A 23,796-nucleotide genomic window follows, 5' to 3' on the forward strand; every position below is an offset into this window, starting at 1 on the left:
CAATGTCACTGCTCTTCGCCGGTATGAGCAGAATACTATTCCCGGCAGGCGGCAGCCACCCCCGCCACCGTTCACTGACTTGCACGGTCAGACCAGATACATGGTGGAGAAGATTCTTGACGATCGCCATCGAAGGCATCAGACTCAGTACCTTGTCAAGTGGCAAGGGTACCCAGACGACGAAGCCACCTGGGAGCCAGAAGGGAACTTGCTGGACGAGGCCGGTAGGCCGATAGTTGCTCTGAGGCGTTACAGGGCGTCCAGGGCATGTTAGTGACACTATGGTTACCGCGAAATGTTACTCGCTCAAATTCAATTGCACGTGTACCTTGAGAATTCCCACTTGATCCTTGTTGTGTTAAGCAATCCGTTCCCCTCCTGTTTTAGATTTTCCCCATTTCCGTTATCTTCACTCGCCTGACTGTCCTTGGTTACCTTGCACGGTGCTTCAATTAGATGAGCGTTATTGGGTTGACACGATTTCATTTTGATTATTCCCTTTCCACATATTCCTCGACTCCCTGGAGGCACCTGTGCCTCGCTTAGGAGGGAGGGATGGTGTAACAGTTCCCTGTTAGCGCTAACCTTATCTGCCCTCTAGCTCTGTATCTTGCACCTTTCCCTATCCTGTCAGCACTCGCGTTATCACCTTAGGGCACGAAGTGCCCTATATCAGTTGTGTTGCCTTGAGCAAGCATTGTCTTTTCCAAGAATACCTTCAAACGGTTACAACTGGAGCCATACAGGAACTTATGATCGAGCATGACCACAGACTTGGAATACAGGGTCCGGCGTTGAATACTGAGACAGCGACGTCTCCTCCACAGAACACCATTCAGCCCCACCATTGCATTATTTTCGCTTTTTCATGATTTTTACAATTGTGTTAGAGCACACAGCACTCGATGCAACATTTACCAGTGACTAAATAACTCCGCGTCTCCGACCACAACTGCAGCGTTCCCGTGAGCCTGTTGCATTTCCGTCAGCCTGTTGAGATTATCTTCATCTCGTCACATGTGAGCCTGTGTGTTTCATCCGTATCGTGGCACAATTACACAGACACGATTTCTAACACAGGCCGGTTCCGTTGCTCGAAGGGTTGGCGGTAAGGAATTGCTACGCCGTCTGTGGCTGCATGGGAACTTGGCGAGTCGTCGTCTTTCTCCATAAATCCTGATCGTCACGCGAACAACAGCCACTATTGCCTAAAAACTACGACACAACAGTATCAAGCTCGCCCCAGCAGAAGGACACGAATGACGAGCGCTAAGACGGAGAAAGAGAGACAGGGTTAGCGAGAGCTGACTAGTACAGGTACGCTGTCATCTCCTGAGGTGGTGGGCCAAGCAGCGAAGTGAAACGAAGGAAGATAGAAGGCATATACGGAGGCACCAAAACCTATTGCCTGTCACATACTAAGTGCCATATTTTAGGGTTGACAGCTGTCAGCTGACAGCCTCAAAAATTTGAATATCTGCTCAAAAAATTCTGGATCGGAACTCTGCGCACTCTCAAATGGAGCGCCCAGTAAAAAACTCGGCGACGAAGAACGCTTCGTATCGACGCCCTGGACTGAATTCGGCACGTCCAACAAACGGAATAGTGTTCTCTGATTATAATACTCTACGTGCTGGGTATGGTCGATTAATATGGTGGTAAAAACACACCTGGCAATATGGCGGTAAACACACGCCTGCCCACACACGCTCTCTAGGCTGCAAAGTTCTGGCACAGAGCTCTCCTTCTCACCACCACCACCATCAGTTCGCGCCTGGCGCCTGGTCGATGCATGGCTGGCGATATCCGGCATAGCAGGCTGGTACATCAAGTAGCGCATGGCACATAGATGATGACACAGCAACGACATAGCTCGATTGCGACGTACGTTTCGTCCCCGCTGGACTCATCAGGCAATCTTCTTCTTGGATGTCTTCATATGGAGCTTGACTCGGGAGAATGAAGTTGAAGACACCACTGCAGCTGTACTTATGGTTGATTAAGTTAATATGGTGGTAAAGACACACCTGGCAATATGGCGGTAAACACACGCCTGCCCACACACGCTCTCTAGGCTGCAAAGTTCTGGCACAGAGCTCTCCTTCTCACCACCACCACCATCAGTTCGCGCCTGGCGCCTGGTCGATGCATGGCTGGCGGTATCCGCCAGGCGCGAACTGATGGTGGTGGTGGTGAGAAGGAGAGCTCTGTGCCAGAACTTTGCAGCCTAGAGAGCGTGTGTGGGCAGGCGTGTGTTTACCGCCATATTGCCAGGTGTGTCTTTACCACCATATTCATCAACGATAAGTACAGCTGCAGTGGTGTCTTCAACTTCATTCTCCCGAGTCAAGCTCCGTATGAAGACATCCAAGAAGAAGATTGCCTGATGAGTCCAGCGGGGACGAAACGTACGTCGCAATCGAGCTATGTCGTTGCTGTGTCATCATCTATGTGCCATGCGCTACTTGATGTACCAGCCTGCTATGCCGGATATCGCCAGCCATGCATCGACCAGGCGCCAGGCGCGAACTGATGGTGGTGGTGGTGAGAAGGAGAGCTCTGTGCCAGAACTTTGCAGCCTAGAGAGCGTGTGTGGGCAGGCGTGTGTTTACCGCCATATTGCCAGGTGTGTTTTTACCACCATATTAACTTAATCAACCATAAGTACAGCTGCAGTGGTGTCTTCAACTTCGTGCTGGGTATGGTCGCGTTTACTTGGAAGCTCAGTGCATCACCACTTTCGATTTTGAGACTTGGCCGATGGACTATGGTGATTACTGGTGTATCAGCCCCAGCTGATCCGTTCACACCCCTTCTTGTCTTGATCTTCATCATAGTTCATGGTCTGTGTTTTTCTTCTCCGTGTGTGTGTGTGTGTGCGTGTGCGAGCGTGTGTGTGTGTGTGTGTGTGTGTGTGTGTGTGTGTGTGTGTGTGTGGTGCGTGCGTGTGTGTGTGTGTGTGTGTGTGTGTGTGTGTGTGTGTGTGTGTGTGCGTGCACGCGCACCACACAGGTTGTAGCTTGTCTTCGCCCATCGCTCCCAGCAAGTCATGACCGTAGCAGGAGCGACAGTCATCGCGGTCAGCTTAGTCCTGGGCCTAAGCACGACATGTTGTGTTGGCCAAATCCTGTTCAGCGGCCCACAGCAGGTCACCATCAACGAGGAGCTCCCTAGCGGTTCCCTGGTGGCAACGTATTCAACGAGGGACACCCTGGCACGGCCAGTAACTTTGTCCGTTGATCAAGTTGACGACTACAAGTATTTCAATGTTCTGCAGAATGGCGAGCTGCAGATGACATCCGAACGCTTGGATAGAGAGACGAGAACGGTCTACAAATGCACGCTTCGTGCTCGAAACACCGCCGGGGACTCGAAGACCCACAGCGTGCAGGTGAGCTTGAGAGATGTGAATGACAATTCGCCGAAGTTCAGCATGCGACTGTCGAGCGTGGTCGTGCTGGAAGATGCAGCCGTGGGTGATTTCATCTTTCAAGCCAACGCGTCGGATCCGGACGAAGTAAGTACTGTCATTACTAATAATAATTATTTTATTAGTGTCAGTATTTTAAAATTGGCAAACAGTTCATTATTTTCGAAACGTTGGAATAATTTATTGTGAAATGAGTCTGACTTTCGCAGTGTTAAATGGGAAGTTATAGGGGCACTCCGGCTTCATTTTCGACGCCGAGTTTTCGATGCCAAGACGAAGGTTGGTGAAAGAGAAGACCCCTCGAACAAGAACGAGTCTCCAGAAGCGATCGAGTCGAGCAGGAAGACGACTTTTGAATTTCGCTGAGCGAGCGGTGATGAAGTAATGAGGGATTAGCTTGCCAGTGGAAATGCACCTGCGCATATACATTTCACACACTTTTTGGCCAATTTTCAATCGAAGACTCAGAAGAGGAGGTTGTTTGCTATGTTCTTTCAACGTCGTGAGCGATCCCGTCTTCTATACCCTTCCAGGTACCCTGAAGGTTCTCCAGAGGAGAATTTATCTCCAGCAAAGCGTTGTTGATCCACTAAATTCGTCTCGAGACATATTCACCCAGTGCAGTGCTGATCAATGTAGAATGTTGAATCTGTGATAATTGTCGACAATGGAGAGAGAGAGGCTGATAGCCGCTGTCGCAGGGAGAATGAAGCTGCTGGAAGTAACAACGGGGAGCCCGTTTGTATCACCTGAACAACCAGACTTCAAAGCAGCTTGACCAAATCGGAGGGTGCCTCGTTGCTTATCGTGAATATTACACCGACATGAATTACTACAATTACAAGTATACTGGTGAGTTTTTATCTTGTTTTGTTCGTATGCTAGTACCCTGGCCTGGAGTTCTCGTTAGCAAATTCCTATTCCCTGGTGTTTTCTAAACGTTCCGTGCAGTACTGAATACGTGATCAAGTATTCCGATTTGGGTAGATGTGGAATTTGGATATGCATTTTATAACTTTTCCAAATAGAGCGTTTGTAGAGAAATGGTTGCCCAAATACAACAAAATTGATTCTGCAGTTCTACAACTTGTACTGAAATCTAGTCAAAGTAAAAATAATTCTTCATGACAGTTGGGGTCAATGAAATCTGATCCAGGCACAACGAATGGTGACGCCTGTCACCCCGGGAACGAATGCCCATTTGGTGGGGATACCAAAGTACTCGAAAGTGGTGCGTGTTTCAATGTGGCATTTGGAAGTTTTATAATCTCTGGTCAATGCAACATACGATAGCCATCATGAATTGCAGGCCTCGAATGCAACTCGGACCAGAATTGGCAGTTCCCTGAGTTAAACTTTATAATTCCATGGCCCTAGCTGTAGTTATAGAGGTTTTTTGCACATTATTCTTATAGTCGATAGGTTTATACTGATGGCCACAAACAACGGCAGTTCAAACTTCACTGATGTGTTTATGAGCTGAGAGATTTCTCTCCACTATTTCTGCTGTGCACACAGGTCTGTCTAATATGCATTGACCGTCTCTGAGAAGGGAATCGCTGGAGCCACAGTCCAACTAGACAGGCTTTCAAGAAACAGAGAGGAGCCATCTTTGCAAGCTGATACCTGATGTGTACCGACAGAATTCTCACGAGATCCTTACGGACTACGTCTGGTGTATACTTCATAGTACTCCTTCGACTACTGTCTAGAATCAAGTCGACTGAAACAAGTTCAAACAACTCTGGCTTCAAACGAGCCGTCGATAAGACAAACAAAACATTCTCTCATAATACTAAAGCACTCTGACAACTCCCGACCTATTCCTAACGATTGCCACCGCTTATAAATATGTAGAGTGCTGATTGGAATGTGCTCATAATCTCAACAATCCAGTGCTATAATTATATACATATTTCTATAGAAGGGATCTGCAACTGTAATACCACAGTATAGTAGCCGGCAAATATGTAGAAAACAGAAATGCATTCATTGTACATGGACGGGCGCAGCAGGCCGAAGCTATCAGCCAGAACAGGATTTACAATCACCTAGAGATACTTGAGCTATTCCAGTATTCTCCGTGAGCTGTCCCATTCCACAATGGTTCATGCCACCATTATTTCTGGTAGTATCCATGTGCATAATTCCAAGACCATCTCGGATTCTTCAGCAATTTGTGCCACGGCAAAAGACAACGCTTGACTCGGTCACTGGGGCTGTCAAACTTCCCATCACAAATGAACTTCAATTTCTCATCTGTTTCAAGTATATGTACTGCCATGACTTGACCATGCTTCATCCACAGCTGTGCGAAGATTGTGGCGTTGAATTCCATAGCGCACCTTTTTGCTGCCATGCAGGAGTATGTTGAGAGAAGTGAACATATTTTTACTAAAAAACAACAGCCACTGAAGAGGATAGCAATAGCCTTGGGTGAATTTCCTGCAGGTACACATTGTTGGTAGGTCTACTGGTCCGTCTCCATATCATCAAGTTCAGAAATCACCTGTACTACACTACACATCTTGTAGAAAGGATCCCGATCGACTAATTTCTGGTCATAAAATCCACTAAACTGAGGGCGAAACAAATAGTCAGTGCTCCCCGATTCCGTCAAGCTACTTTGAAGCCTGGATGCTCATGTGATGCTAACAAGCTCCCCGTCGTTACTTCCAGCAGCTTCACTTTCCCTGCGACAGCGGCTATCAACCTCTCTCTCCATCGTCGACAATTATCACAGATTCAATATTCTACATTTATCAGCCCTGCACTGGGTGAATATGTCTCGAGACGAATTTAGCGGATCAACAACGCTTTGCCGGAGATAAATTCTCCTCTGGAGGACCTTCAGGGTACCTGGAAGGGTATAGAAGACGGGATCGCTCACGACGTTTAGAGAACTTAGAAAACAAACTCCTCTTCGATTGAAAATTGGCCAAAAAGTATGTGATATGTATGTGCGCAGATGCATTTCCACTGGCAAGCTAATCCCTCATTACGTCATCAGCGCTCGCTCGGCGAAATTCAAAAGTCGTCTTCCTGCTCGACTCGATCGCTTCTGGAGACTCGTTCTTGTTCGAGAGGTCTTCTCTTTCACCAACCTTCGTCTTGGAACTCGGCGTCGAAAATGAAGCCGGAGTGCCCCTTTAACCGGACGCCCGTGGTGCAGCGGAAACTGGTCTGATATAACATTATTCCGCTAGACACAGGGATGCACGTTCGATCCACAGCCCTTTGGTGCAGGAACATTTCCTGGTCAATACGGCATTCTGCTTGGTATAGGAGCAAGCAAACACAGGTAGAACTGTTCTTGCCAATATGAGCATGGCAGAACGGCATTAAGTTATGGGCGTGACTCTGGGCATGAAACAAAGCACTCGCCGGTGCTTGCAAAGCCACGAGACCATCGTTCATCACCAATGGACTAATGAAGCCCCCCCCCGACGGGGCCTGCCCACTGGCGTGACGGAAGCCACCATATCTACAATGACCGCACAGTCCACCGACATGGGTGGATGCGAGTTGGGCACAGACATTGGAAAGGCACTCCTGCTTTTCATGAAATTGCCCTGACCACACAAGGAAGACACGACTCAGGGCAAGAAACAAAGCACTCGCTGGTGCTTGCAAACCCACGAGACCATCGTCCATGGATAGTGGATGGATGGATAGAGTGGTTAGCGTGCGGCAAGGCACGCGGCAGGGCCTCCCCACTGTAAAGACCGTCGTCCATCGACAGTGGACGGATGGTAAGAGTGTAGCAAGGCACGCGACAGGGCCTGCCCACTGGTTCGACCATCATCCATCCGCAGTGGATGGATGGTTAGAGTGGCTAGAGTGTGGCAAGGCACGCGACAGGGCCTGCTCACTGTAGACTATCGTCCATGGACAGTTGACGTATGGTTAGAGTGCGGCAAGGCACACGACAGGGCCTGCCCAGTGGTGTGACCATCGTCCATCGACAGTGAATGGATGGCTAGAGTGTGGCAAGGCACGCGACAGGGCCTGCCCACTGGAGAGACCGTCGTCCATCGACAGTGGACGGATGGTTTGAGTGTGGCAAGACACGCGACAGGGCCTGCCCACTGCCGGACAGAAGCCGCCGCATATCCGCCATGTCCGCGTCGTCCATCGATGGGGTTGGATACCAGTTACTTGTAGGCAGGGAGTCGTAAAAGCCCGGGAGAGGACACGGCACACATTCCCAGAAAACATCTTTGCCTCGCGCTGCCGGGGAACGCTGCCAGGGAACGGTGTTGCGAGGCAAGGAAATTATTATTTTCGAAAATTGTGATGTCTTCTTGAAATACTAATTGGGACATTCTCCGATTTCTCTTAGAGCACGGAGACGATTGCTCCGTCGAGTCTTCTGATCTCTATTTTCATCCTCATCTTCCAGCTGCCTCACTCATTCTCTCTCAGTTTATCGAAGTTAATTTATTCTGAGGCGATGGAAATGCAAGACAAATCCCTAATTGTACTTCACTTTTATTTGAGTTGGGGTGAACGAAATGAGATTTGTGGAAAATGACGCCACTTCCCGTGTTAGCCGCTGGTCGTATCATACAGCCCATATTCCATTGCAGGTGATGGGCCAACGTTCGTGTTGAGATCCGCTGAGTTTCCTCGTACTCGTGGAGTTGAATTTGTGGCAGAAATTGCACTGAATTGCAGTCAAATGGTTGTGAATGAAACGAGATTTGTGGAAAATGACGCCACTTCCCGTGTTAGCCGCTGGTCGTAGCATACATCCCATATTCCATTGCAGGTGATGGGCCAACGTTCGTGTTGAGATCCGCTGAGTTTCCTCGTACTCGTGGAGTTGAATTTGTGGCAGAAATTGCACTGAATTGCAGTCAAATGGTTGTGAATGAAACGAGATTTGTGGAAAATGACGCCACTTCCCGTGTTAGCCGCTGGTCGTATCATACAGCCCATATTCCATTGCAGGTGATGGGCCAACGTTCGTGTTGAGATCCGCTGAGTTTCCTCGTACTCGTGGAGTTGAATTTGTGGCAGAAATTGCACTGAATTGCAGTCAAATGGTTGTGAATGAAACGAGATTTGTGGAAAATGACGCCACTTCCCGTGTTAACCACTGGTCGTATCATACAGCCCATATTCCATTGCAGGTGATGGGCGAAAGTTCTTGTGGAGATCCGCTGAGCTTCCTCGGCGTACTCGTGGATTTATGAATTTGTGTCAGAAATTGCAGTCGAGTGGACTTCTGTGCGTGTGTTGTGAGTAAATCGCGACGGCTCCCTTCCTTCAGCATCGTCAAAACGCAACATAGAGCATTATTACGCACTCGTTCCATGATTCATGATAATGCCTGGATTCTTTTAAAAACAATCAATGTGTGTTCCCTATCTATCTACATTGTACATGGTTGCAGGTCGTTATTTATAAATCTTGATAATTTCAACACTTTTCTACTCGTATACTGAGTACGCGGTGACTTGAGCCGTTTAGGAAACGGAAGTCTTGGCGAGTGTACAAAAGGTAAACCTATCATTTGTACTTCATAACGGAATTGTGCACAAAAATGCACACACACGTTCGCGCGCACACACACAAGCACACACACAAACACTGTACAAACACACACAAAAGTACAAGCACATGTGCACATACACCCCCCCCCCCCCCCCACACACACACACTCAACTCCCCACCCCTGTACTGAGTCTGACAGACATACAATCATGTTTATCCTTCCTTCGCCACCAGTTTCGGATAATGGTGTCAACAACGAGTTGTAAAATATTGGTATTTTAGGACTCCCTGCCCTGAAGACAAGCACAGCGCCGTGGATCGAGCAGATCCGGCCGCGCCGGCCTAGCGTGCTTCACTTTCTGGCCGAGGCAAACATCGTCCGCGTGCGCGCATCCCGTGTCCTCTCCCGGGCTTTTACGACTCCCTGCTTGTAGGTACAGAGATTGGCAAGGCACTCGTCAGGGCCTGCCCAATGACGTGACGGAAGCCGTCTGTTGATGTTGCTACGCGCTAAGCGCAGAGCCTTGGCAAGGCACTCGAAAGAGCCTGCCGAACTCGTGAAGGCCGCCCTGACCCAACAGGGAAATCGTGACTCGGGGCATGAAACAAGGCACTCGTCGGTGTTTGCAAACCCACGGAACCATCGCAGCGTCGCCATCAGCATTGGCCGCCGAAAAGGCCGAAATTTCCATATCGGCACTAACTAGTTACTTCAGCACTTACCTACACGGACAGCACGACGATCCGGTAGGAACTCTTACTAGTCCTAGGCCTGGACTGCGAGCTTCAGCTTCGGAGTCATCATTAGACAATAGACACTGCCATAGCGGCAGTAGAAGACTGAAGTCTCAAGGATACTAGACAAAGGAAAAAGGTAACCTATCAGCAAAGAAGCGAAAGAAAAGGCCAAAGAAAGCAAGAGGTGCTAGGTGCAATCCAAGCGTGCATTTGCATTTTTATCTTTAAACCGCTGGAAATTTATGAAAAACTAGAGCAATATGAGGCCAAACACACTGTCACATTCGAAGCCGAAGCTCCGAAGTGTAACTAACTTTTTGTAGATCCAGGTAACAGTCGTGACTTTACTCCCTCGCACCCAGACGCTGATTTTTGGAAACAAGTAAGTTAGTTTCTATACTGCCGATGGGAGAATCCGACATGGCAGTGCATTTCGGCGTGAATTGCTTTATCTGAGAGAGGAGATGTTCGTGCCCTTGACTCGAGACCCGAAGTCCCGTTTCCATACGACAACATTTAGGAGCTCTGCGCTCAGCGCTTTTTCAGGGTATGAATTTCGGTTTGTTCTGGTCGGGTCGCAGCGTCGCGGACTATTCCATCATCTTCAGCGTCGCAAAACTACTGGCCATGTGAAATAACAAGGCGGTGAGACGCTTTCGTCTTCCTCTACGAGCGAATTTGTTCTGCGCCAGCATACCAAAGTATGCAATTTCGTACGCGCAGTTCGAGTGACGAGGCGTGTGCACTGTACACCATGGTACACTGTACTGCATGCACGGACTGTGCGGTCGTTCTCGATTCTCCCATCACTCCCATTCATTTATGTTTCCAGCAAAAGTACAACTGTACTTGGCGCACTTCAAATCACTATAACTCAAGAATGGCTGGGCCGATTTGAATAATACTTACAGATTTCCTATGTACTACGCCTGGGAGAATCGAAGGAGACCAAAATCGGAGCAAGTTTTGGAAATTGGGTGTAGTCACTAGTAACCATGGTAACAGCGCCGAACCAACGAAACAAATGTGAGCCAGCATGGAACGGTGGAAGTGCGCAAACGCACACATTCCAGACCTTACCCGGTTACCGTCCACAATGTTACAAAAACATTCTTCATCGAAGCAAGAGTCATGTCTTTGTCGAAGAGTAATGCTGGACTTTCACCGGACATTGACCATTGTGTAGGACCAGCTAACTAGCAGCCAACGCTGATGGCTGACTCGCCGCGATGCCGTTCTTGGGATTGGGAGGAAGCTGGGCTTTCTCCAGATAAAGTTTTGGCGGAGTCCTCTGATGATAGTGACGTCGTCGAGTTGGAAACTGCAGATCCTGCCGCGATAGCGAGGAAGCGGTCTTTTCAGAAAACAGCTGTTAGCCTGTTACCAAGTCTGAAAATGTTTCCAAAAGGACGCGAGTAGCTCATGGACAGAGCACTGAAGTGGCCATCAGTGCCGAAACACGGGTGCGGGAGTTCCCAGATGAGCCGCTCAAAAGCGACTGTGGCAAGTAATTAGTGTGCCTGGCATGCCATACAACATTGTCAGGGAAGAAGAGTATAATCATGTCCCATATAGCTACCGCGAGACACAAACAAGGAAAGTCCCGTTTGGAGAGGGAAATTCAGAGGCAGAAGCTGGTCAAGGAGTCCTTCTTGGCGTATCAGAAACGACTTGGGAAGGCTCTAGCTGGCACCGGTATGACTCAATATGACTACATGTGTTTCTACTTAGCGTACATGTTAGAAGGCGGGGCGGGAGGCTTCTATTATTTCAATATTACTTCAATGCCAATTTAGAGGAGGCTTCTATTTGAGAGGGGCTTTTATTGTTTCATTCCATACTAGTATTCCAATCGAATCTCTAAAACTTTCATATTCACAGCAACTCGGCCCCGAGTTAGTTTGCACACACTGCATCGACCAGGATATGTACCAATATGAACTTGCACGAGATGTTTTTGCGCACTTGACCTTCATACATGGCACTAGCTGGTCGTGCCATGCTTTGGGAATCATGTGAGTTTGGTTGATAATGATTATTGCTAGTATTAAAACTCACGCAAAGTCACCCACACCTGCAGTAGCCTACATGTAAAAATACATTCGTTGGACATTGTAGTTAGTGCTGTCTGATGATCGCAATAACCGTAAAGTTTCATTGATCCGCCCCCTCTCTAATTGCCGCCCCCTGTCGAATTTCTGCTAGTGAAGCGACTTTGGCGTATACAACGAAATACGATGTTGAACCGACGCATGCACTGCTGCACACAATACGTGCCAGTGCAGGATGAAAATGTGCGCAATCCAGCACATCAAGTCTGATCTTCTACGTTGTTGTACATCACACTGCACTTGACAGCCTTGATCGAATTCCCGCCCCCTGCCGAAAATCCACCTCGGAAGCGGGCGCGGGGCGGATCAACGGTACTTTCCGGTCCATGAAACACTGAGCCACCACACTATAGCTCTTGTTTCACTCTCTATGCATAGCCTTCGTTGATTTTTAAAGCCCTCGAGCTGGGGTGGTGGTGTTCCTGCGGACGGGGAAACAGTCTGTGGGTCTCAAGCGAACTGTCGACATTTTGAATAGAACTTTCCGCTCCTGAAAGGGGCTCTGAGAAAAACAACCACTGGGATCGCTAATCCCGTAAGGGGCGGACGTGAATATCGAACTTTTTTCACCAAACGAATTGTTTTAATTTGGACCCAACCCCTCCCTCCCTCCTCTCAGAACGTAAAAAATGTTGACATAATACATGCAAAAGTCGCAAGTGTGTCACTGCTCCTATGGCCATGTACATGTACATGTATCAATGTTTTCTGAAACGAAATTGGTCAACCCCCTCCCACCCCGAACGAAATTATTTCGTTTTGTGAAAAATCTTCGATATTTATGGACGACCCCTAAGTGTGTGCTCGCGCGTATGTGTGCTCATTCGACTTGTGTTATTGCCCTCGTCAGGTGGCGCGAGAGCAACGCACGGTAAAGGATGCAAACGGCCTGGACACAATCGTCTACGTGTACACAATCTCCAATGGACGGGTGTTCTACAGTATTGCGAGCGGTGAGTTGTAGCCTGACTTGGCGTAGCCCATGGGAAGTGTATGCTGGACAGGAGTGCGTGGAGGGGATATATGGATAGAGGATAGGGGATAGGGGTTGCATGCACACGCAGGGTGGGTCAAGGATTTTTAAACGCCTTCTGTCCTTTACAGTCCATTCACAAAAAGATGGGCCCTGGCTCTGGCGAGCTCCCGTATTTGGCGATTTTCAAAATGTTATCGTACAGTGCAGTGCTGCGAAATTTGAAATTTGGAAAAGGGTCCAAAAAGGGTACCTGAACTGGGGTTCAAACCACACAATGCACTGTTGCAGGCGGGGTCAAACGGCCTGGATTTTGATGGTTTTTCCCAATTCAGTGCGCTTGGGGCAAAACCTGGCCGAAATCCTATTCTTGCTACGGCTTGCTTTATGGAGAAATAGACTTCAGAAACAGAATTGGAAGAGGATTCCACAGGGGATTGCAGAAAAAAATTCTAAAAAAACTCAACATTTGACCCATTTATGGCCGAAAGCTAGAAGTCCATCTTTTTCTGAATGGACTGTAGTTGCTCATTGCTACTTCACATCATAGTTCATATCATTGTGCATATCAATGTTCATATCAATGTTATCAATATTCATATCAATGTTCATAACTTTATATCAATGTTCGTCAGTGTTCCTGCAAATAGGGCACTTCAAAGTAACTTTGCAAAGTAACTTTGCCTCTTTGCTGATTTCTTTACCTGTGGCTGTTGCGGTGTTGGTTGTGTTTAGGAAATGATGCCGGCAAGTTTTCTATCAACCAGGATACCGGCGTGGTCACTGTGAAAAGCAGTCTTCTGCTGGATGCCCGGCAGCAGTTCACTCTGGTCATCAATGCAACCGATCCGGACGGCCTCCACGACACGGCCGACCTGACGATACGCGTCGGAGACCCCAACGACAACTCGCCGGCCATATTTGAGCCTCTTCCGTTCAACGTGACGATATCGGAAGCGACTGCACCGGGCGTAGTCATCCTCTCACATGCCTATGCCAACGACACCGACTTTGGTAGTAACGCTGAGGTTACGTTTGCACTGGTCGCCGGTAATGCAAACGGGGAGTTCGCTGTCAATCGCACCACCGGCCGTATCGTCCTGGTCTCCATGTTGGACTACGAACACTCGCCGATAATCCATCTAGACTTGGCAGCACAGGACGGAGGTAGCCCTATGCGCCAGAGCACAGTGCGCATAACGGTCATCGTCGAGGACGTCAACGACAATGCTCCCAGCTTCCTGTTGCCGTCGTACCTCGCACCCGTTTCGGAGAGCGAATCGCCGGGCAGCACCAACATCCTATCTGTCTCGGCCGTAGACCCGGACGGACCGGGGAATGGCAGTGTAGTGCGGTACAGCTTTGCGCCTGGTCACGATGCCGGCGGTGCATTCTCCATTGATCCAGTTACCGGTGTGTTCCAGTTGTTGACCACCCTGGACCGAGAGACCACTGCAGAGTATCACCTAGTGGTGGTCGCCAGTGACCAGGATGTGATAGGCAAGCAGCAATCGTCGTCCGTCAACGTCACCATCGTCGTGTCCGACACCAACGACAACTCACCTCGCTTCGTCACCAGCCCGTTCGTCGGCAACATCCTGGACGGCCAGGTCCGCGGGAAAGACGCTCTCCAGCTGAATGCGACCGATGCTGACGAGGGTGACAACTCGCGCATTCAGTACAGCATTCTCGGTGGCGATAGTTCGTCCTTCGCAGTCGACTCCACCACGGGCACCGTAACGTACGAAGGGTTGCAAGCAGCGGACTACGCTATGAAGCGCTTCTACAACTTCACGGCACGTGCTGAAGACCAAGGCGCACTTGTGAAGAGGTAGATCTACACACATCCTCATGTACAGATTCGTATCGGCTATAGCGTTGGTCTTTGATTGGCAACATTTACAATGTATTATCACTCCCTTAGTATTGACTCACATAGATCATTTTTGCCATACCTAAGCAGTCAAATATTCCTGCATATTTTACTCCTTAGGGCTATATTGACTGCTTATATTTGACTGCTTAGGGGTTGCGCAGTTGAACGGTGCCTAGTGCAGCATTGTCACTGCATGAGTAGGTGGTGGTGCAACGGTTGTGCAATCATAAAACCGGGATTCATGAGGTTATCGTTTTGGAATTTGAAATACGGACTGTTTGTCGTGATAAATCTAATATTGACTTCGTACTTGGTCAGTATAGGAAATAAAAACCTCGTAAAAGACCTCGGCTTCGCCTCGGTCTTTTACTCGGCTTTTATTTCCTATATTGACCTCGTACTCAGTCAATATTAGATACTTACTATACGCGGTGTATTACTACAAGCGATAGACCACCGCACACAACGCCGAACCAACGAAACAAATGTGAGCCAGCATGGAACTGTGGAGGTGCGCACACGCACACATTCCAGACCTAACCCGGTTACCGTCCACAATGTTACAAAAAACATTTTTCATCGAAGCAAGAGTCCATGTCTTTGTCGAAGAGTAACGCTGGACTTTCACCGGACATTGACCATTGTGTAAGACCAGCTAACTAGCAGCCAACGCTGATGGCTGACTCGCCACGATGCCGTTCTTGGGATTGGGAGGAAGCTGGGCCTTCTCCAGATGAGCTTTTGGCGGAGTCCTCTGATGATAGTGACGTCGTCGAGTTGGAAACTGCAGATCCTGCCGCGATAGCGAGGAAGCGGTCTTTTCAGAAACCAGCTATTACCAAGTCTGAAAATGTTTCCAAAAGGACGCGAGTAGCTCATGGACAGAGCGCTGAAGCGGCCATCAGTGCCGAAACACGGGTGCGGAGCCACTCAAAAGCGACTGTGGCAAGTTTGTGTGCCTGGCATGCCATACAGCATTGTCAGGGAAGAAGAGTATAATCATGTCCCATATTGCTACCGCGAGACACAAACAAGGACAGTCCCGTTTGGAGAGGAAAACTCAGAGGCAGAAGCTGGTCAAGGAGTCCTTCTTGGCGTATCAGAAACGACTTGGGAAGGCTCTAGCCGGCACTGGTCTTACTGAGGCCGTTAGTTAAGCCGAGTCTCTGCGGCGGATCCAGATTGTGCGTTCTACATTGCATAGCATGGGTGCAATATTATAGTGTTTTTCTTAGCCCGATACTGCAGGGTTCAGGAGTTTATATTCCATCCGGCAGAGCATTATCAGCATTATTTGGAGCATTATATGGCCTTTTGTGGAGCATTACTGAGAGCATTATATCCCATATTACCGAGCATTATCCGCCAACACCTAGCTGTAACAGACTTCAGTTGTACCTGCGGACGGACATGTGCTACTGCATGCAGTGTACAATGACAACAAAATAGATTTTGCTCCAAGTATGCATAGTTGTTTTTAAGTGTGATGTATAGTCAAATGACTAGGTACTGGCATGAAAAGCGAATGTTTTGAGGCCCTCCACCAGGCTAGGCAGTGCATGCGTCTTTGGTGGATTGCTGTAAACACGCATCCATCAACTTCCTTTGCTCTTGTGAGCAGTGAGCACGTGTGTATGGTACTGTGACGTCTTATAAGTTAGAACTTGCCCGTCACTCTACGTGTGTAATCTTAGCTATCAGAATAGTCCTGCATGAAAGGGAAGTGTGTGTAGTGCTCAATTTGGTTCTGTATCAAACTGGAGTGCTCGTCCAAATCTGGTAAGGATCCTGACACACTTGGCCAACTCATTGTTCGTGTAAATCTTTCCCTCCTGTTTATGCTTGCAGGGCTACTACGGTGAAAGTGGTCGTGGAAGTTCACGAGCTGAATCCCAACGCGCCCGTGTTCAGTCCCGTCGTCTACTTGGCCACCGTCAACGAGTCTCTGCCCATAGGAACGAGCATACTGCAAGTCACTGCCACTGATGCAGACTCCAGGCAGGTATGTTATCTATGTAGTTAGACTGTAGTAACTGAGTAGCAAGTCAGTTCGCTAGAATGTCATGCGGTTGGCAAGTGGTTAGCTGCTGATTATGCAGACAGACTTCATCTTGTCGGGCCGTTCAGCATACCGTATTTTCCCCATCATAAGTAATGTACACGCCTCCAATACTAGTACGTCTCCAATTGTAGTACCTGTTGACTGTGGATCAAAAATATAAGAGGACACGTCTCTAATAATAGTACATGCCGGAATGATGTGATGGGCATTACTGGGATCCAGGTACTAGGGTCCACCTTACTTCGTTTTTCTTACCCGTTTATCATCGTTGTGTCTTTGTACACTGATTCTTACCATGGTTGCATGTACATGTATTTACAGCTTTACATTATCATTATCACTAGTTGTTTACCACCCAACCCAGGCAATCAATCTTTCCAGAATCAATAAAAGTACACGTCTCCAATACTAGTACAGTCTCCAATACTAGTACACGTCTCCTGTAGTAGTACAGATCTGACCACCTTTGAAAAAACAAAAGGACTGCACATTTATTGGGGAAAATACCGTAGTTCATATGCAAAGTAAGTGAGCAACGGAGATAGCTCTTGATTGGGTATCCTCTCTATCCGTCTCCACTGGTACTCGCAGATTGGTGAGATCACCTATGAGATCCACCGAGGAGATCCGGACTTGTTCCGGCTGGGAGGGAGCTTTGATGTGGACAGTGTGACAGGAGTTGTGTCCGTGGCCACTTCACTGGACAGAGATGTCAGGTAAGGATGTGCAGGCATGGTATGGACACTGCAATGGTGTTTGATGAGGTACGGTCATATAAATTTTGATGTGTGTGTGCTCTTGTCTTGAAGTTTCCTTCAGATATTTGTACTACCTTGAAGTAGAGTGTGTAGATATCGTACATGCAGTTGTATGTAGTACTATGTACGCACGTGCTTGTACCGCTTTATGTATAGCACGAGAGAGATGACATGGCGCAATTCTGATAGAGAACTAAAGAAGATCTGTTTAGGACAATGGCTGTCTTGTGAGTGACTGAATAGAATGTCTACAGAGTGGAATTAATTTTCGCTGGGTTTCATTCCATCGAACAGTGGCATCACACAATTGCAAAAACCGTGCAGATTTTTAAGCAGTTCGTGTCACTGTCTTTTTCCTTGCTGGGCCGAATGCTGCTGCTTACCCCGGTATTTTGTTCCTTGCTTCTTGCTGGTACACCCTCGCTTTGCGTTGTCTGTGTTGTCTCAGATCACAGCACGTGTTCTGGGTGGTTGCAAAGGACGGCGGCTTCCCTCCCAAGACGTCCCTGGCCAACCTGACAGTAATAGTGACGGACGTCAATGACGTAGCGCCGGCGTTTCCGTCAAACATGGAAACTCACCTGCAGGAACACCTGAGCAGCGTATTGCCACGGACCATTTACCAGGTATGATGACCCGCCTAGAGCGACGCATACCAACAATGAAGAGACTCTGGCAACATACACACGTGTGCGATCATGTCCTGCATTGTGGCAATGTCGTCAACTGCATTGTGGCAATTCTTCCCGCTACAACGAATGACCGTCTATATTAGTATTGACTGCAATACATGGCCTGGAGGTAGTGTGGACTGGGTGATAAGGATCACACAATGCACACACCACTAGTAGGTTATTCACATCTGCAAGCAGTGTTAGAGAATGTTCCGTTTTCTATGTCTTGCATCGATGACTATCTGCTAGCAGTATTTGAACTGCTAACATAATATTATGTGTTTTTGTTGATGCAATGACACGATACGTTCTCCCGGACCTCGGCACATGTACGGTGTTCTGGCCAGAGAAATCCAACCTCATGACTAAAGTAGCGCCGCATTCGAGCGCGCAGAGCAGTATGTGCAGTGCTAGGACTGTGCAGAGCAGTATGTGCAGTGCTAGGACTGTGTAGCGCCCGGCACTAGTTTATTCATGAGGTTGGATTTCTCTGACCAGTATCTTACCTTACTCTGTCCCTCCAGGAAATCGCGATTCCACGGACGCAACAAATTTCGCGATTTTGGCTCAAACCCGCGATTTTCTGAAAAATCCGCGATTTCCCGCGTTTTTTGTTGTTGTTTTCTGCACTTCTTTTAACATTTTTCTGCACTTTTCACGCAGTATCCAGTGCTTTCCATGATCCTGCTTGTAGGTTATTTCCACAGTACGCAAATAGCGATTCTAAGGATACAACAAATTTCGTGATTTGGCCCAAATACGCAATTTTCTGCCAATAATTCCGGGAGTTCCTGGCAAGTTCCGCACTTTTTGCCGCATTTTTTGTTGTTTTCTGCCGCAATTTCTTGCGCAAGTTTTCGAGGATTTTCCGCAAATTCCCGCAGGGACAGCTTACTTGATGCTGGCGTCAGAACTTGAAACGGTGTCGGAGTACACGTCCGCAGTGTTTCACACTCTCGTGCCTTGTGCCGCTCTGCTCATGTGCTGTTATGTCCCCTTGCGGACTAACATTCCATTACATTCATGCATTCTCACTGGCACACACAAACACTAGCATTTGGAAGACATTACTCTTGGTCAGGTAAAGCAACAACAACAACAATATGCGAGCATGCGCAATACAGTAGCAAACGGTGTAGTAGATACAGTATGACTAACTCGCATACACAACATGTGCCATGCAGGTCAATGCGACAGACCCTGACCTGGGCGCCGGAGGCAGCTTCACCTATGCGCTGGATGCGGGCGATTGGCCATCGAGTCTGTTCAGCATCGACCCACTGACTGGTGAGCAAGTCGAATTTGAACATCTTAAAACAAGCCGGAAATTCTAGCCATTTTTAGATTGTTGAAACGACAATTAACACTGGCTGAACTCTGCATAGCCGGAAAATTTAGCCGGAAAATTTACTAGCCATCCCAAACCCCGGCCACCTTCCCCACCCGGGAAGAAGTGTACACATAACACGGAGGAAATCAAGTCTTCAGACACTGTATTTGTTTGTTTCACTAAGGAAATCTTGTTGTTCTCCGTCCGGGTGTGGCTCTTCTCACTGTTCACCTCGCAACTCATCAATGAATAGAACGCACTCATTGTATGGCCGGTACAGGTATTCAACGACAAATACAACTGATGCAGTCGGTATTCTTAAAAGCTGTAGTGTATTCCTAATTCAGCTCCCATGTCATTCTTCTGCTCATCCCTCTCATGTATCGATGCATGTCAGGTGTGATATCGGTGCATCAGGGTCTGGACCGCGAGGCACAGGCGGTATACACCATCACCGTAGCTGCCACGGATCAAGGCGTGCCGAGCCTGACCGGCCGCGCCAATCTCACTCTGTACGTCACGGACATCAACGACCAGGCGCCATACTTCACCGCCAACTACACCGCGTCGATCATGGAGAACGCCAGTCTAGGCATGTTTGTGCTAACTGTGTCTGCACTGGATGATGATGTTGGTGACAACGCTGTCTCCACATATCGGTACGTACTCGTACAGGTGAACGTGACCTGATGGCAACTAAGCAGGAGCATGCTATCAGGATCCATTGCATACGCACACATGCATGTGTGTGCACGCACGCATGCACACACACACACACACACACACACACACACACACACACACACACACACACACACACACACACACACATACACACGCACACACTGACCGGCCAACGCACCTTTGAGGTATTTGATATGATTTTTGGAATGAGTCAAACTGACTCAAAGACTGTCTTTCTGCATTCCTTCCTTTGTTGTATGCCCTTCAGGTTTGTAGCTGGCAATGCACAAGGACATTTCAGTGTCGACACAAACAGTGGTGATATCAGGGTGGCTGCTGCGCTTGATCGAGAAATGACTGCCGCATATCTACTGGCGGTGGAAGCGACGGATGCTGCGGGCTTCACTGCGACAGTTTGGGCTGCTGTCAGCGCTGTGGACATCAACGACAATGCACCTCTGTTCAGCAGCTCTCTGCTGGTGTACAATGTGTCCGAGGCCACACTGGTAAGCAGCCAGCCTCCGGGATGCACATAGAGTGAAACATCGTTAAAACAAGAACACTGATATGAGAAACTTTCGCTTTTGAAAAACTAGAACTTCTGTAAAGTGACAAACTTTCGCGGCGCGCAAATTTAGGGTTTTCATAAATTGAGCTGGTTCACGATGAGAAACTTTTGCGATTCTATCTCTTCAGTCGGATCTTGTACTGACTACAATCAATGTACAGAGAGGTTTGCGGCGATTTATATTCGCGAATGTGTGATGGTCGCGAAAATAGCGAAATTAAATCTCTAGCGAAAGTTTCTCACTTTACAGTAGTATGTATAACTCTATTGGATAAATCACGGTGTATTCACTGGGTATTCACGGGTATTCACTGGGTATTCACTGGGTATAAAAATTAAACGGCTACACCTTAGCTCAGTGGTTAGAGCATCGCTGGCCTCAAGCGAAGGTCCCTGGTTTGCATCCTGGTGGTAAGAGTCAATTTTTCTTCAGGCTTTTCCCGTTTGTGTCTTTCCCTCAAATCAGTGTATACACATTAATGTGTACCGTATTTTCCGGAGTATTGCTCACTTTAGACGTGCTATTTTAGGCCCTAAATCGCGGGTGCACATTATGCTCCGAATATGAAATGCATGAATTTCAATGAAGATTGAAGTGCGCACCCCCAATGAAGATTGGGGGTGCGCATTATACAAAGGTGCGCACTATACTCCGACAAATACGGTAAAAGAAGAACTCCCGTTTTGCAAACGAATACCATCGTCCCCTGGTGTTTGTCCTAAAGACAGTACCGTAAAACTCCCCTTATCCGGGGCACTCTCGTTTACCTGTCACCTTTTTTACCCATCAGCAGTCATAAAACCGGGCTTTTCTATGGAAAATGGCACCAAATATTTTTGAAAGGCATAAAACAAGTGTTCCTTGACACCCTATTGCACACACGAAGTATATGATCTGAGTTGCGGGCAATTTCTAGTTACGGCCAGTGCCCGGTCCCAACCTGCCCGAATAGGGGGAGTTCTACTGAACATGTGATACGAGCTGTAGACAGAGATCTCAAGCTTGTCTGAATTCTGAATGGTTGTTTGCCCTTTCCTTCCTTGCCTTTCCTGAAGCAAAAATCACGAAAATTCCACAAAACCTTGAGTTCACTGCCTTCACCTCTCACACACGTCTCAGGCCAGTAGTCATGTATACGTGTATTTATAACTTTAAAGGGGAAGTTAAGGCAAAAATTAAAATTTCACCAGTTGTAGTCTTCGGGGTGCTGAGTCGAATGGTCTTGGTCCGAGAAAGCTGAGACGCTCCCTTCCTACTTGAATCCCAATCGAACTCGCGCACCTCCACCGAAACTGGGTGACTGCGCCCTACTAGATGGGGATTTGTATGCAAAATGTCACTAAAAGCGCCATTTCGTTCTTATAAAAGCACGGATGACCGCGATTGGCCCATATGTTGTAGTCTTTTGGACGCGGAGTCGACTGGTTTTGGTCCGAAAAGGCTGCGATGCAGCGTTCCTCCTTTATTCCCAATCGAACATGGTTGAACAAGCGGTCACGTGCTCCTGCGTACACCAGTCACCTGGTCACCGTGCCTGCAGGCTACAGTGCGGATCGGCTATAGGGTTGTCGGCTATAGCAATATACCTCTTATAGTGATCGTATTCTCAAATTCATTTTCGTAAACCACCCCTTTCTATACATATCAGATCGGCTATAGTAATAATCGGCTATAGTAATATATCGGCTATAATGATACGATTTCTTTGTCAAAATGATCTTATTGCATACATTTTTCATCGGCTATAGTGATGATCATAAACAATTATACATCGTACATGGCGAGATCTGATCGCGGCAGCCAGGAAGCGCTGGTACGACTATGATATCCCTCGGAGGAAATTCGAAATGTTTGGCGTTGGTTGTGCTTGTTGTTCCGAGGGCATCCTCGAGCGAGATCGGAGGCAGTAATGAGTAACAGCGCTGAAGCGCTACCGTGGTCTCCGCCGAGATGTTGGTGAAGGCATTATTGCCATTAAAGGGGAAGTTAAGGCAAAAATTAAAATTTCACCAGTCGTAGTCTTCGGGGTGCTGAGTCGAATGGTCGTGGTCCGAGGAAGCTGAGACGCTCCCTTCCTACTTGAATCCCAATCGAACTCGCGCACTTCCACCGAAACTGGGTGACTGCGCCCTACTAGATGGGGATTTGTATGCAAAATGTCACTAAAAGCGCCATTTCGTTCTTATAAAAGCATGGATGACCGCGATTGGCCCATATGTTGTAGTCTTTTGGACGCTGAGTCGATTGGTTTTGGTCCGAAAAGGCTGCGATGCAGCGTTCCTCCTTTATTCCCAATCGAACATGGTTGAACAAGCGGTCACGTGCTTCTGCGTACGCCAGTCACCTGGCCACCGTGCCTGCAGGGTACAACTTACTAGCCTGTTTGACCTTTTTTGGGTGCAGTCCTGTCACTCGAGTTGGACCTTGGTGTGAAAGTTGTCGCCTGCTGGCATGGTGACCAGGTGATCTGGGCACCCAGGAGCACGTGACCGCTTGTTCAACCATGTTCGATTGGGAATAAAGGAGGAACCCTGCATCGCAGCCTTTTCGGACCAAAACCAATCGACTCAGCGTCCAAAAGACTACAACATATGGGCCAATCGCGGTCATCCATGCTTTTCTAAGAACGAAATGGCGCTTTTAGTGACATTTTGCATACAAATCCCCATCTAGTAGGGCGCAGTCACCCAGTTTCGGTGGAAGTGCGCGAGTTCGATTGGGATTCAAGTAGGAAGGGAGCGTCTCAGCTTCCTCGGACCACGACCATTTGACTCAGCACCCCGAAGACTACAACTGGTGAAATTTTAATGTTTGCCTTAACTTCCCCTTTAAGGTAACAGCGAGACGATCAGGGACGCGGAGAAGCTTCTCCGTGCCATACGACATTACGCGTCGATCGACCTGCCACTTGGAACGGTTTCAGCGGTGATGAGTCGAGTGATGGTGACCCAGACTGAGACTCTACTCCCACTAATCGATCCTGTAGATATTGTTGATATGTCGATTGAATGTGTTGAAGTGTTTCTCTTCCGAAAGAACACATTTGTTGAGCACAGCAACTCCTTGAAAACACATGTCAAAAGGTCATGAAG

The 23,796-nt window shown here is 48.1% G+C and overlaps 1 protein-coding gene across 1 annotated transcript in view; it reads left to right on the top strand.

The window, feature by feature from the left end:
* The window catches only part of LOC135823528 (uncharacterized), a 72,796-nt gene that overhangs the window by 10,079 nt on the left and 38,921 nt on the right, over nucleotides 1–23,796 (top strand). The window contains exons 2-11 of the mRNA XM_065336371.1: nucleotides 3,013–3,517; nucleotides 12,629–12,731; nucleotides 13,487–14,582; nucleotides 16,476–16,629; nucleotides 17,281–17,405; nucleotides 17,896–18,073; nucleotides 19,306–19,408; nucleotides 19,849–20,110; nucleotides 20,404–20,663; nucleotides 23,538–23,629. Coding sequence (XP_065192443.1) covers nucleotides 3,050–3,517; nucleotides 12,629–12,731; nucleotides 13,487–14,582; nucleotides 16,476–16,629; nucleotides 17,281–17,405; nucleotides 17,896–18,073; nucleotides 19,306–19,408; nucleotides 19,849–20,110; nucleotides 20,404–20,663; nucleotides 23,538–23,629 — 2,841 coding nt within the window. The 5' untranslated portion in view covers nucleotides 3,013–3,049. The remainder of the gene's footprint in view (nucleotides 1–3,012; nucleotides 3,518–12,628; nucleotides 12,732–13,486; nucleotides 14,583–16,475; nucleotides 16,630–17,280; nucleotides 17,406–17,895; nucleotides 18,074–19,305; nucleotides 19,409–19,848; nucleotides 20,111–20,403; nucleotides 20,664–23,537; nucleotides 23,630–23,796) is intronic.

Source organism: Sycon ciliatum, chromosome 8 (assembly GCF_964019385.1).
Source record: "Sycon ciliatum chromosome 8, ocSycCili1.1, whole genome shotgun sequence".
NCBI classification, from domain to species: Eukaryota; Metazoa; Porifera; class Calcarea; order Leucosolenida; family Sycettidae; genus Sycon; species Sycon ciliatum.